This window comes from Mastigoproctus giganteus, chromosome 8, assembly GCF_048544385.1.
Source record: "Mastigoproctus giganteus isolate SK-2022 chromosome 8, ASM4854438v1, whole genome shotgun sequence".
Lineage (NCBI taxonomy): Eukaryota > Metazoa > Arthropoda > Arachnida > Uropygi > Thelyphonidae > Mastigoproctus > Mastigoproctus giganteus.
In genome coordinates this window covers 134,997,959-135,010,619 of record NC_143582.1, presented here as the reverse complement: position 1 = coordinate 135,010,619, position 12,661 = coordinate 134,997,959, and the positions used below count along the sequence as shown (strand labels likewise).

Here is a 12,661-nt window from a genome sequence, read left to right as displayed (position 1 = left end):
CCAATTGACTGCTCTCCGGTGGAATGGAGAATGAGGAAAAGCGGTGTCACTGATGGTGGTGGTGGTGGTGGTGTATCCTCAGTCCTGGCTCTTTTTGCAGAGGTGTTTTCTGCGTCATGATCTCGGTTAGGTAGAGGCCTTGTTGGGGCCCCAGAAGAAGAAGGATTTAAATTACTCATAGGAGTAAGAGAAAAATTTCCGATGCCCTAAGTACCTCACCCACCACGGAGCCCTACGAGGGGATGCCCACTCGTGAACTAGCAGGTACTGCGTACACGAATGGGACACCAAGTTAGCTTAGAGGCACCATACCCACGTTTCCAATAAGCCTTGATCCCGTCCCAGGACCAAAGGAAGGGAGACTTATTGGAACGCAGCTGACCCTAGCAGTAAGAACCACCCGCCGATTGATCCCAGTCGGGCTGGTCCGGGACCACCCGTCTTGTCAAAGCAGGGCCAAAGTGGTGTATTAAGGCTGGGCCCCCTCAACCACCAGGATCCCCCTTTCCGAAATCCACGGGTCGCGGCGCACAGCTGCACACGCCAGATTCCACAGATGTAACCCTGGAACCAAGGTATGGGCGTTAGATCCCAGTGATGCTAATCTGGAAAACCAGCAGCATCACTGAGAGGTCCCCTCACCACATACAGGTGCCCACGTCAAGGGGTGAGTAATTTACATCACCATGTTTATTTTCTGCAGCTGTTTGTACTAACACAAATGCTGCAGTTATACATCCTCCCACCTGGCTCTGTTACAGGAAAGGAAACACCTGCTTGGGGGTTCGTGAAGTTTCTTTTGGCTGCATTGTGCAGTAATACAGCTCAGAAAATGCTGCTTTCAGTTTAGTTTTCCAGTTAGTTCTGGCTTAGATATTTTTTATGTGCATTTTGTGTCATTATTATTATTATTAGCCATATGGTGCAAAGAAGCCTGAAGCTTATGCTGCACCAGCCAAAAAAAATTCCAAAGTTATCTTGAGAGAGAGAGAGAGAGAGAGAGAGAGAGAGAGAGAGAGAGAGAGAGAGAGAGAGAGAGAGAGAGAGAGAGAGAGAGACACAAAAGTGGAAAGGAATCACCAAGAAAGAGAAGAAATGGTGATATCCAGCTCAGGACCATGGATGCGCCAAATCTGCACCAGATGTGAGCCCCAGGGGGTGTCTACGTGATTGATTTTCAATTTCTTGTGACAAATACAAAGTATCTGTATTTGGCCTCAAAAAATCAGTTCCTTAATTTTAAGATAAGTTCTCTTGTATATTCTTAAACATATACTGCAATTATGTTTTGCTTCATAATTTATTTATTTAAATTTTATATTTAAAGGATTAAATGTTTCTGCTACACTTAATGTTGTTATATAGAGAAATGGTGCCTTAAAATCAGCAGAAAACTGATCATATATCAGTCAGTTAAAATTATTTACATTGTTTCCTATGGATAAATCTCACCCCCCCCCCACTTAACACAGATTCACTTTGTGCTCTGCTTTTATGGCCATAATTAAGAGCACTAACCAGGGTATACCAGTATATCAAACCATTAATAGAGAGCTGCATAGCAAATGGATCCAATGAAGCAGTGCATAAATCTAATATCACAGTCACAAATATGAAGTGGTTGTTGTTCCTGATCTTCATGAATTCTAGAACAATAGAAGGTATTACTAGGGTCAAACCTTGCAATGCAACGTTTCACTCCAACACTGAGATAGCCTAGATTGTGCTTCATGTCTGAATGAATCATTTCAACAATGAAGTTTGGTGGAAATGGTCTGAATGGAAAAGCTATTTCAGCTAGCTTTTCCACTGGCGTTGACACCTGTAACTATGATGTCTATGATATACTTAAATATTGTGGACAATTATGAAGTACATACCTTGTGGTAGTACTATAGGGCAACAGGCCCTATAAGTATCAGTATCACATTGGTTTAGGGATAGTGACTCAAAAAGATGAACCGGTTGACTAAGAGCCCAAACTTCAATGAAATGGAGTGCCAGATTAGGCTGTGGAATGAAATGGAGTGCCAGATTAGGCTGCAGCCAAAATGGCCTTCTTCCAAACTAACTTTTAAGGGCACATAAGGTGATATTGTTATACACATCGGCACTAATGATATTAAGAGTAGAAGACTTAACAAGTACAGGTCACTGTTGAAAAAAAGCTGTGAATTAAGGTTGAATTTGAAAGTGTCTGCAATTCTGCCCAGACACGATAGGAGGGAGTATATGATTAGAGCCTTGTCGATCAATTCAGCCCTGGAAAGATTGTGCAAGGCTCAAGGAGTAGAATTTTTTTCAGCCTGGTCTGTACTTGTTAACAGGAGAGACTACTTCTATTGGGATACACTTAAATAGAAAAGTTGCAAGAATATTTCCTGATGCTATCGATGCAGTGTTAGGTGGATCGGAAAATTGCTAGCTTGTGGGGGGGGATACAAGAACTAACAGATTAACAGTAGCCACTGACAGAGGTGAAAGTGATTCTTGCACTGCTTCTATTGGAATGAGCAGCAGCCTGGAAAACAAGATGCAGAGTATTTCAGAGACTGCTGGGAATCATTGCGGTACAAGGAAATGCATGGGTTGTGTTAGGGTAGCTAAGAATCGGTTTGGTTTTTAATGGCGCATTGGCAGCTAAGACCATAATGTGTCAAGTCAATTGTTTTTAGGAATTTAAATTAGCCAAGGATGCTAAGAATAGGAACAGATGCATTGCAGTGAACTTTGGATTGAGTTGGAGTGAACAGATGCATTGGAGTGACTGGATGCATTAAGTTTTGCAAATTGGTGTATACTTCCGTATACACCAATCCTAGGAGTTTGGTAAATAAATTTGATGAATTTGAGGTATTGCACAAAACATCAAAGGCAGATATTGTTGGGATATCAGAGATGTGGTGTCACACAGATATATGGAATGCAGAACTGGAATTTGGGGAGTACAATGTCTACAGAAGGGATAGACAGGATAGGAAGGGAGGAGGGGTTATGCTATTAGTCAAGAAACACAAAATCAGAGAAGCCAGTTAACATCACTGGACAGTGCAATGTTGAGTCAGTTTGGTGTGACATAAGCATTGGGAGATCAAAATAGAGAGTAGGAGTGTGTTAGAGGCCTAATAACTCTGATGAGCATAATAGGAAACTGTACAAAGAAATAGAGTGGGCCAGTAAATCAGGGAGTCTAACAATGGGGGATTTTAAATTCACAGATATTGACTGGAATTTGTGGGTTGGTCACTCACACACTAGCAAGGCTTTTTGTGGATTTATTGGATGATTGTTTTCTACAGCAGCATGTTTGGGAGGCAACTAGAAGGAGTAATACTCTTGATCTGATTATGTAGTGATTCTTCATGCATTAAGAATCTGCAGATAAAGGAACAACTAGGTGGCAGTGATCACAGTGTGCTGAAGTGGGATTTACTCAAAGAGGTAACTACCATCAGGGGGAAAAGGGAAGGGTTTTTGCTTTTGTAAAGGTGACTACGGCAGTCTGAGACAGCATTTAAATTCTATACGGTGGGACCAACCGATGATGTATACAAATTCAAAATGGGAAGCATTCAAAAAATTTATCTTGGAAGCTGCTAGGCTTTACATACCAACTAAGAAATATTGTTCAAGATTTAAGCCTAAATGGATGGATGTCAGATAAACTAATGAGACATGGCAGAGAAGAAAAATGCATGGGATACATATAAATTAATGGGTGACATGGAAGCCTATGATAGATATAAGCTGATCTGATCTGAAACCAAGTCACAAAGGAGATTAGGTAGGCGAAGGCAGATTACGAGAAATCTTTGGCAAGGGATGCAAAGAAAAACAGCAAAGAATTCTTTACTTATGTAAACTCTAGAAGGAAAGGGATGAATTAGATTGGTCAACTGGATATTGTTGGTTCAACTGTTGATGATAATGCTCAGGTGGCTAACAAACTAAATGAGTATTTTGCATCTACATTCACACATGAGGAGTTATTCAGGGAGGGGAATGCCAAAAGTGAATTAAACTCTGGCAGTGAGCTAGATGATTTTGTAATAACTGAGAGCAAAGAGGAGGAGAAAATTTGTAGATGATAAACATAAAAAAGGCAACCGGGGTGGATGGGATCTATCCAGTTATATTAAAGGAGGCAGCAAAGGAAGTGAGCAAACCCTTAGCCATAATTATGAGAGCTTCTTTGGACTCAGGGGAGGTAGCCACGGACTGGAGATGTGCAAATTTGACCCCAATTCGCAAAGGAGGATCAAAGGGCGACACAAGTAATTATAGACCTGTTAGTTTAAATTCTGTTCCAGGAAAATTAATGGAGGCACTGGTTAAAAAATCACTGCAGGATCACCTAGACAAGCCTTCAGTTATAGCTCAGACACAGCATGGTTTTGTTAAGGAAAAGTCTTGATTGACCAATTTTATTGGATACTATGATATGGTCACAAAAGAACTGGATATAGGGAATAACTTTGATATCATATATTTGGATCTTAGAAAAGCTTTTGATACTGTTGCACATGGAAGACTGCTGCATAAATTGGAGCAGCATGGCATTGGAGGCAAACTGCTGCTATGGATAAAGGGATGGTCGAGTGGGAGAAGACAGAGTGGTAATCAATGGACACTGCTCTTCGTGGACTAATGTTATTAGTGGAGTCCCTCAGAGTTCAGTGTTGGGTCCATTGTTTTCTGTATTTATTAATGATATTGATGATGGTATATCAGGCTTAATATCTAAGTTTGCAGACAATACAAAGGTTGGCAGGGTTGTTAAGGACACTAATGATGCTCCTGCAACAGGATCTAGAAAAGTTGAGCAGATGGGCTGAGAGGTGGCAAATGGTTTAACATTGACAAATGTAAAGTACTGAATATGGGAAGCAGTAATCCCAGACTAACGTATCAACTCTGTGGTACTACACGGACAGTGGTAGAGAACGAAAAGGACCTGGGGGTAATTGTGCAGGCAGATATGAAGTTTTCTGAGCAGTGCAGACGGTCTGCAAGAGTAGCTCATAGTGTCACGTCGATGATATACAGGAATTTTTCTAGCAGGAATAAGGAGGTGATTATCCCCTTGTATAAGGCAATGGTCAGGCCACACCTTGAGTACTGTATACAGGTCTGGAGGCCTCATTTTAAGAAGGATGTAGAGCTGATGGAACGAGTACAGAGAAAGGCAACAAGATTAGTGAACAGAACCAAGGGTTGCTCTTGTGAAGAAAGGCTTAAGTTTTGCAAATTACAGTGTCTGGAGACTAAGCACCTGCGAGGTGATGTGATTAAGGTGTATAAAGCCTTGAATGGTTTGACTGAGCATGCTGAATGCTGATGGGATTCTTCCTCTTGCTCAGAATAATCACCTGAGAGGGCATAAATTCAAATTGAGGAAAGTCAGATGTAGGATAGATGTGTGGAAGTTTGCCTTTGGCGAGTTGATTGGTGGAACAGACTTCCATCCTTTGTTGTGAAAGTTGGTAGTCTAGGTAAATTTAAGGCTGAGCTGGACAGGTATTTGGAATGAACGGAGGGGTGAAATGGGAGATGGTTTTTTTTTTTTTGGCTGATGCTGCATAAGCTTGCTTTTTTGCATCATATGCCTCTACTAATGCTAATCTCTGGCATCTACTTTGAAGGAATGTATGTAAATTCCAGTCGACACCTACCAGAAGTTGGTAGAAAGGTTTAGTCATACAGTGAAAAATATCAAGGCAAAAAGTTATAATGAAATTTAACCTTCATTAAAATATTAATTTCATTCTATAAGAATGGACTTCATGTTTTATAAAAGTTCTATGAAGTTTACATATTTTAAAATTAAAATTTCATTCTATAAGAATGGACTTCATGTTTTATAAAAATTCTATGAAGTTTACATATTTTAAAATTAAAATTTCATAACTTAAATTAGAAACATTCACTTTGAATATACTTCCTATTTCACTATTGTCTCTCATTTCATGCTCAATGAAAGATGCAGGAGTCAGGCCTTCCAGTTTGAGATTAATGGTATAAGCAATATCTGAAAAAAAATTTTAAAAAATTTTAAAATTTAAGAAATCAATGTTAAATCAGTCATTTACATCATTACTTAACATTTTATACCTTTTGCCTGTCATTTTTTATATATAGTAATCTTGGAAACATTAAGGGAATGCTAATATGAATATGGCACAGTTAAGAAGGTAGTGTTAGTTTCATTTCTTGACTGAATTTAGATTATTTAATTCAACAACAATCAAACTATATCAATTAATTTTTATTTTATTTATTTTTAATAAGCTAGAAGTCAACCAGGGTAAAAAAACCAAGACAGATAATTAACGTCAGTGGGAACATTAGCTAGCTAAATATATTATTTGAATTCAAATCACTAACATAAGTTATGTGGTGAGCTAGTCTGATAAAAAAAAATAATAATAAATAAATATATATATAAATATATTGTGTTCTTACTGAAGACTATAAAAATGATATTTGGTAAAGTTTACCGTATTAGGTACCTGTCAGTTGTGCAACATTAATCTTATTGCACATAGGGCAATTAGGCATTATACGTGCATGAAATTATATTAGTTAATTTTATTTAATGGTATCTATCTGTAGGGAATTAGGTGTATAAGGAACAAACTAACAAGTTAGTAAAAGTAAACTAGATTTAGCCTGGAAGGCCTATATAAATTTATATTAATGAAAATGGAAATAAAAATAAAAGGAAATGAACTATGAAAATAGTTCATTTCCTTAAAAATAGTTCATTACCATAAAAATGATAATAAACAATGAAATTGTCAATATGATACTAAACAATGAAAATTGTAAATAATATTCTCTCACTTGGCCATCAGTCTGCTACTTCTTTGGGGGCTTTGAGCAGACCGATAGGCAGACTAAAAGAATGTCTCATACCTACCCGTTTCTGTTGTCCCCATTCCAGTTTTGCCAGAATTTAATTTTTAATTTTTAGATGATTGTATTGTGATTATTAGAAATTAAATGGGAAGTGCTATTAATGAGAATAGATAATAAGTGCTTAATTTAAATTCTGTAAAATTTGTATTAAATTTAAATTTTGTAAAAGTAGCATCAGAATCAGCAAACTAGGATAGGCGACACAAAGCCCAACGGGTATGTATCAGATTAAATGAGAATAGGTTCTTACTTCCTTCTTGTTCTGTGGTGGTCAGACTGAAAAGGGGTCTATTGCCGCCTTCTGGTTGTTTTATATGTTGATTAAATGATATTGCGCAGCCACGCTTTTTATTGACTATGGCGTGATGGTGAAATTGCTGTAGGCAATGTGTCCTATGTCAATGCAAATGTTCTGATACCCTTGAAAGGGTTTATATTTGAGTTAGTGGGGGGGGGAAGGTTGCCTCTGATGTCGGAAGGAACCTATATAAATGAAATGATATGTTTATACCAGTACAATAAGTGTTAGTATGATTAAATACAAGAAGTATGTTAATGAAAATGTGCTAATGTAAATATACAGAAAATGCTATCCCCTGGACAAGGGCCGGTATAGCTTTTCTAAGGCATAATGACCCTTGTTTGTCTGGGGGGGATAGTTATATACATATTTACAGCCTCCTTCAATGTAAATTTTCACCCTGTGTCTCTAGGTTTTATACTGTATTTGTATTTAAATGAAGGGATATAAATGTTATGTGTTTAAATTACCTTAGGCACGATTATTCTGTTGTTGGAAGTTTGATACAAGTGATAAATTACCATTAATTAGATTGTTTGATTTTGAGGGGGGGGGGGGGATTTGGTCAGCTGGGCTATAGTGCGGTCAGACGACGAGCCTCTTCTGAGCACAATAAACCCGGGAATCAAAATTGGGAAGTCATTATCTTAGTTTGATGATGGACACTGGTTTTTAGACAATCAGGTAAAGGTAGGCTACGGGCTATTTATTGGTGTTATAGTTCTAAACTAGTTCAGTGTATTTTCAATAAGTGTATTGGGATTGGCATTGGGGTGGTGTGGGTTGAGGTTTGCAAGTATGGCCGCTTTAATATGGTGCCTGCTGTAATTGGTAGGTATATTATTCTTGATGAGAATATCTATAAGTTTTTTTATTACTTCAGTCATGTTATCTAGATTATTGCAGATGTGTACTAACTTGTTTGTCTGATTTCTAATATTGTTGCCATGGATATGCTCAGCCAAATTGCTCTCCCAGTTGGTAAGCTTTATAGCTGGGAAGCTAAAATGGTCTCTCTTATCATAATGTCAAGTGTGATGGTGATTTCGTGATGGTGATTTGGTGATTTGTCTTTGGTGATGGTGATTTCGCTGTCGAGATAGCAAGCTTGTAGGTTGCTATCTGGGTTGGTGCGTTCTATGGTTAAATCTAGCAGATAAATTTCCTTGGCTATAATGTCAAAATTGATGACCAGGACATCATCAGTGTATCTGTAGAATATAATTTCTTCTTTGATATTGTTTTCGAAATAATGCAGGTAAAGGTTGTCTATGGCGCAGGAACTGCTAGCCCCCATAGCCGCCCCCTACTTTGCACGTAAATGCTGTCTCCCATAAGTATGTAATTGTTTTTGACATTAAGATTAATAAGGTCGTGCCAATATTGTTTATTACATCCCATTATATTTTGATACGTTTCGTAGTAGTGTAAAAGAACTTTTTTTAAATTGTCGTGTGATATACTGGTGAAAAAGTTTTTAAAATTGTAAGTGTATAGACTTCTGATTCTATTGTTTTTGTTTTTGATGTAGTCTAAATATTTTTTGTTATTGGAGATAAATTTAGTAAAAGTGAGTTGGTTGGCTATAATATTTAATTTGTCCTCCATTAAATTACTGGATGGTTTTATGTAGCTGTTTTTTTGCCAGAGGTGATGAACTTTTTTCCAATCGGGACTTCATGGAATTTGGGGATCCAATATACGAATGAGTATCTTGTATTATCTATTTTTAATTTGATTTTTTTGTGAATGCAGTTGGGTGTGGCATTCACGATTTTATAGGTATCACTGAGGTTCATCTCCTCTTTAAGCGTGTCAATGTAGAACTTTTTGCATATAACGCTGAAGTTGTTATTGGCCTTATCTGTATTTGTAATGACAAATTTATTTTGTAGTTCTTTCATTTTATAATTAATTCTCTTAAGGTTGTATTGTTTAGCGTAATTTTGGTGCAGTATGATTTCTTTGAATCTAACCAGAATAAGTTTGGTGGAGGTATTTATCCAACTATGAAAAGCTTCTACTGGTGTGTTGAATTTGTAGGCGGTTTTAAAGGCAAACTGTAGAAGATCCATGTATATAGATTTCCATGTGTTTTTTAGGTTGGCTTGGGTGTTGGGTCTGAATTTAGTTCCCTTTTTCATAATCTCTCTCTCTTAGGGTAAGATCCTCTATAATGTTAAGGTCGCCTATAATGATATTTTTGTAATGGAGTGCTATGTATTTTTTATATTTGTTTTCCTGGCAGTAACAGGGTTGATCTGTGGTGTTCATATTAACAATGGTATTTTTATAGTTACATATGGCCATTCCTATTGGCTTGTTGTATCAGTTTTTGATTTCGATGTTGATATTTTTTATAGGAAGGTATGTCTTGGTTTTATTTATGATATCTGTTCTCATCAATAGCACTTCCCATTTAATTTCTAATAATTACAATACAATCACATAAAAATTAAATTCAGGAAAAACTGGAATGGGGACAACAGAAACGGGTAGGTATGAGACATTCTTTTAGTCTGGCTATCGGTCTGCTCAAAGTCCGCGAAGAAATAGCAGACCGATGGCCAAGTGAGAGAATGTTATTTATAATTTTCATTGTTTAGTATCATGTTGACAATTTCATTGTTTATTATCATTTTTATGGTAATTTTCATAGTTCATCATCATTTCATTTTATTTTTATTTCCATTAATATAACTTTATATAGGCCTTCCAGGCTAAAGCTAGTTTACTTTTACTAACTTGTTAGTTTGTTCCTTATACACCTAATTCCCTACAGATAAATACCATTAAATAAAATTGACTAATATATATATATATATACAATGTAGTGTCTGTGAAAATGGAAATGAAAAATACACAAAGCGCCTGAACTAAGAGAAGTTTAAAGGATAGTAGAAACTGGAAGTAAAGTAGTGGTTAAAAAGTGAAAGAATTTGAAAAACCTAGTACAAATGTGAACTTGAACTAAGGAAGCAAACAATATACAAAAATAATTTTGTGCAAATAAATAAAAAAGAAATAAATAACACCATATTCAGATATGGAGGGCAATTTTAGCAAGAAGTCAAATCAAGAGATGGCTATGCAAAATCTGAATACAGTAAATGAAAAAATGATACATGCCCAGGAATTTCATCAGAGGACTACTCCTGTTCACATATCAGGCACTGCATTTCCAAACTTATCTATAGTATTAGAAAAAAAAAAGGGGGGGGGGACAAATATGTGGCCTTTATCATACTACATCTTCTCAATAGCTATTCTGCTAGATGGTTCTAACATTTACACATCTTGCCTTATTTAATTGCCGACCGGGCTAGCCGAGTGGGTAAAGTACCTGCCCGGCAACCCAAAGGTCGCGGGTTCGATTCCCGCCTCGGGCTTGGATCAAAGTACTGCAAAAACCTTGGGAGGTGCAATATGGCCACAGAAGCCGATGCGCCAACAACTACCAAATCAAAAATCAAATCAAAATCTTATTTAATTTTTCCTTATTTGCATTATGAGATAAGGTAGTCCTTACGCAGTGTAAAAATTAAGTTAATGTAATTTTTAAATTTAATACAAATATACAAAAAGGGGTAAAAGGTAATTATAAATTGTTAAAGTGGTTAAAAAATCATGTTAAATAAATTCAAATATATAGCAGAGAAATTTGATCTAAATATTTTTGTATATTTTTTGCTTCCTTAGTCCCAGTTCATTTTTGTAACAGGTTTTTCAAATTCTTTCACATTTTCACCACTACTTTACCTCCAGTTTTTACTATCCTTTAAACTTCTCTTAGTTCAGGCACTGTGTATTTTTCATTTCCATTTTCATAGACACTATATTTATGTTACAAACCACACATTATTTATAACCTTTTTTTTTTTCTTTTTTTTTTTATGTAAACCCCAAACACGAGAGGTATTAGAACTAATACCTCACGTGTACTTAGTACCGTGCTTGGGTTGGAGGTTGAGAAGATGAAAGATGATATTTGTTGATATTCGACTTGAACTTCTGGAGACTGTAATTTTCAGGAAATATGTATGAAGGAAGGTTGTTCCAGAAAATGGCAGTAGAATGAATAAACAAGGAAGAGGAAAAGTTGGTTCTATGAGTTTGAAGTTGGACAGTAAGCGAATGTTGGCTAGTGGCGGCATGGGTTCGGACTGTTTTGAAAGAGAGAGCGGTAATTATAGAAGCCAATTCAGAAGAACAGTGCCCATGGAAGTATCTGTAGAAGAGGCATGCAGCAGAAACAGTACGTCTATGAGACAGCGAGTGGAGAGACTCTGTTAGAGATGAATCATTAATTAACCTAACTGCCCTCTTCTGAATGGAATCAAGAACCCTGAGAGAGGTTTTGGGAGTACCACACCAGATGTTGGAACAATATTCCATGGCAGGGCGGATTTGCGATTTATACAGAGTGAGCAGCTGTTTGGAAGAAAAGTAATGCCAAGAGCGAAAGAGAAAACCAAGTTTTTTAGATGCAGAGGAAGCAATATTTGTAATGTGCTTGTGCCAAGACAGAGAGAGAGAGATTAGAAGTCAGGGTAATCCCCAAAAGAGATATATCATTTTGGCTAGAAATCGGAGTGTCACTAAAGATAAGCATAGGAGCAGAAGAATCCTTTTTGTGAGATATAAGACAAGACTGAGTTTTAGAAGGGTTGAAATCAACTAAGTTGTCTTTGCCCCACTGGAGAATTACCTCAAGATCGGCATTTAAGGAATTGGTAGCAGATTTTCGAGAAGTTGCAGCTGATTGAACAGGGCAAGGTTTCTCAAAATGGAAAGTCTAATGCAATGTGCTATCATCGGCAAAACGATGGATAGGATTTCCAGTCAATGGAAGAAGGTCATTTATATACAAGAGGAAAAGAGTGGGGGAAAGAACTGAACCTTGGGGGACACCGGCATTAGTGGAGAAGTTAGAAGACAGAGATCCATCTACCATCACCCTCGGTGAGCGATCAGAGAGAAAACTGGATAACCAATTACTAAAAACAGTGGCAAACCATTAGATGGAAGCTTGTTTAGAAGAACTTTACGCCAAACACGATCGAGAGCCTTTGAGATGTCAAGAGCAACTACTTGTGTTTCACTGAACCTTTCCATTGAATTAGTCCATAAATGGGTAACATAAGCCCGAACATCACCGGTGGATCGACATTGGTAGAATCCATACTGGCGATCATTGATCAGATGGAAGGTTTCTAGGTAGTTTAAGAGTTGGCGTTTAATTGATTTCTCCATTACTTTAGAAAGAGAAGTAATTGCAATGGAACGATAACTGGATGGGAAGGATTTCTCACCCTTTTTAGGAACTGGCTGGATATGAGCAAATTTACAAGCAGAAGGAAAAACACCTTTGGAATAAGGAAGTGAAAAAAAAAAAGGCAACAAAGAATAGGAGTAAGTTCAGGAGCACAGGTTTTGAGAACA

At 37.2% G+C, this 12,661-nt stretch overlaps 1 protein-coding gene across 5 annotated transcripts in view; it reads right to left on the bottom strand.

The window, feature by feature from the left end:
- LOC150081835 (E3 ubiquitin-protein ligase CHFR-like) overlaps positions 1-12,661 on the bottom strand; it is a 352,893-nt gene that overhangs the window by 239,496 nt on the left and 100,736 nt on the right. For 4 of the 5 annotated variants that reach the window (XM_090378929.1, XM_090378932.1, XM_090378934.1 and 1 more), the window contains exon 5: positions 5,928-6,028. In XM_090378929.1, the coding sequence (XP_090235055.1) occupies positions 5,928-6,028 (101 nt within the window). The remainder of the gene's footprint in view (positions 1-5,927; positions 6,029-12,661) is intronic. The other variant, XM_090378930.1, reaches the window with a different exon arrangement.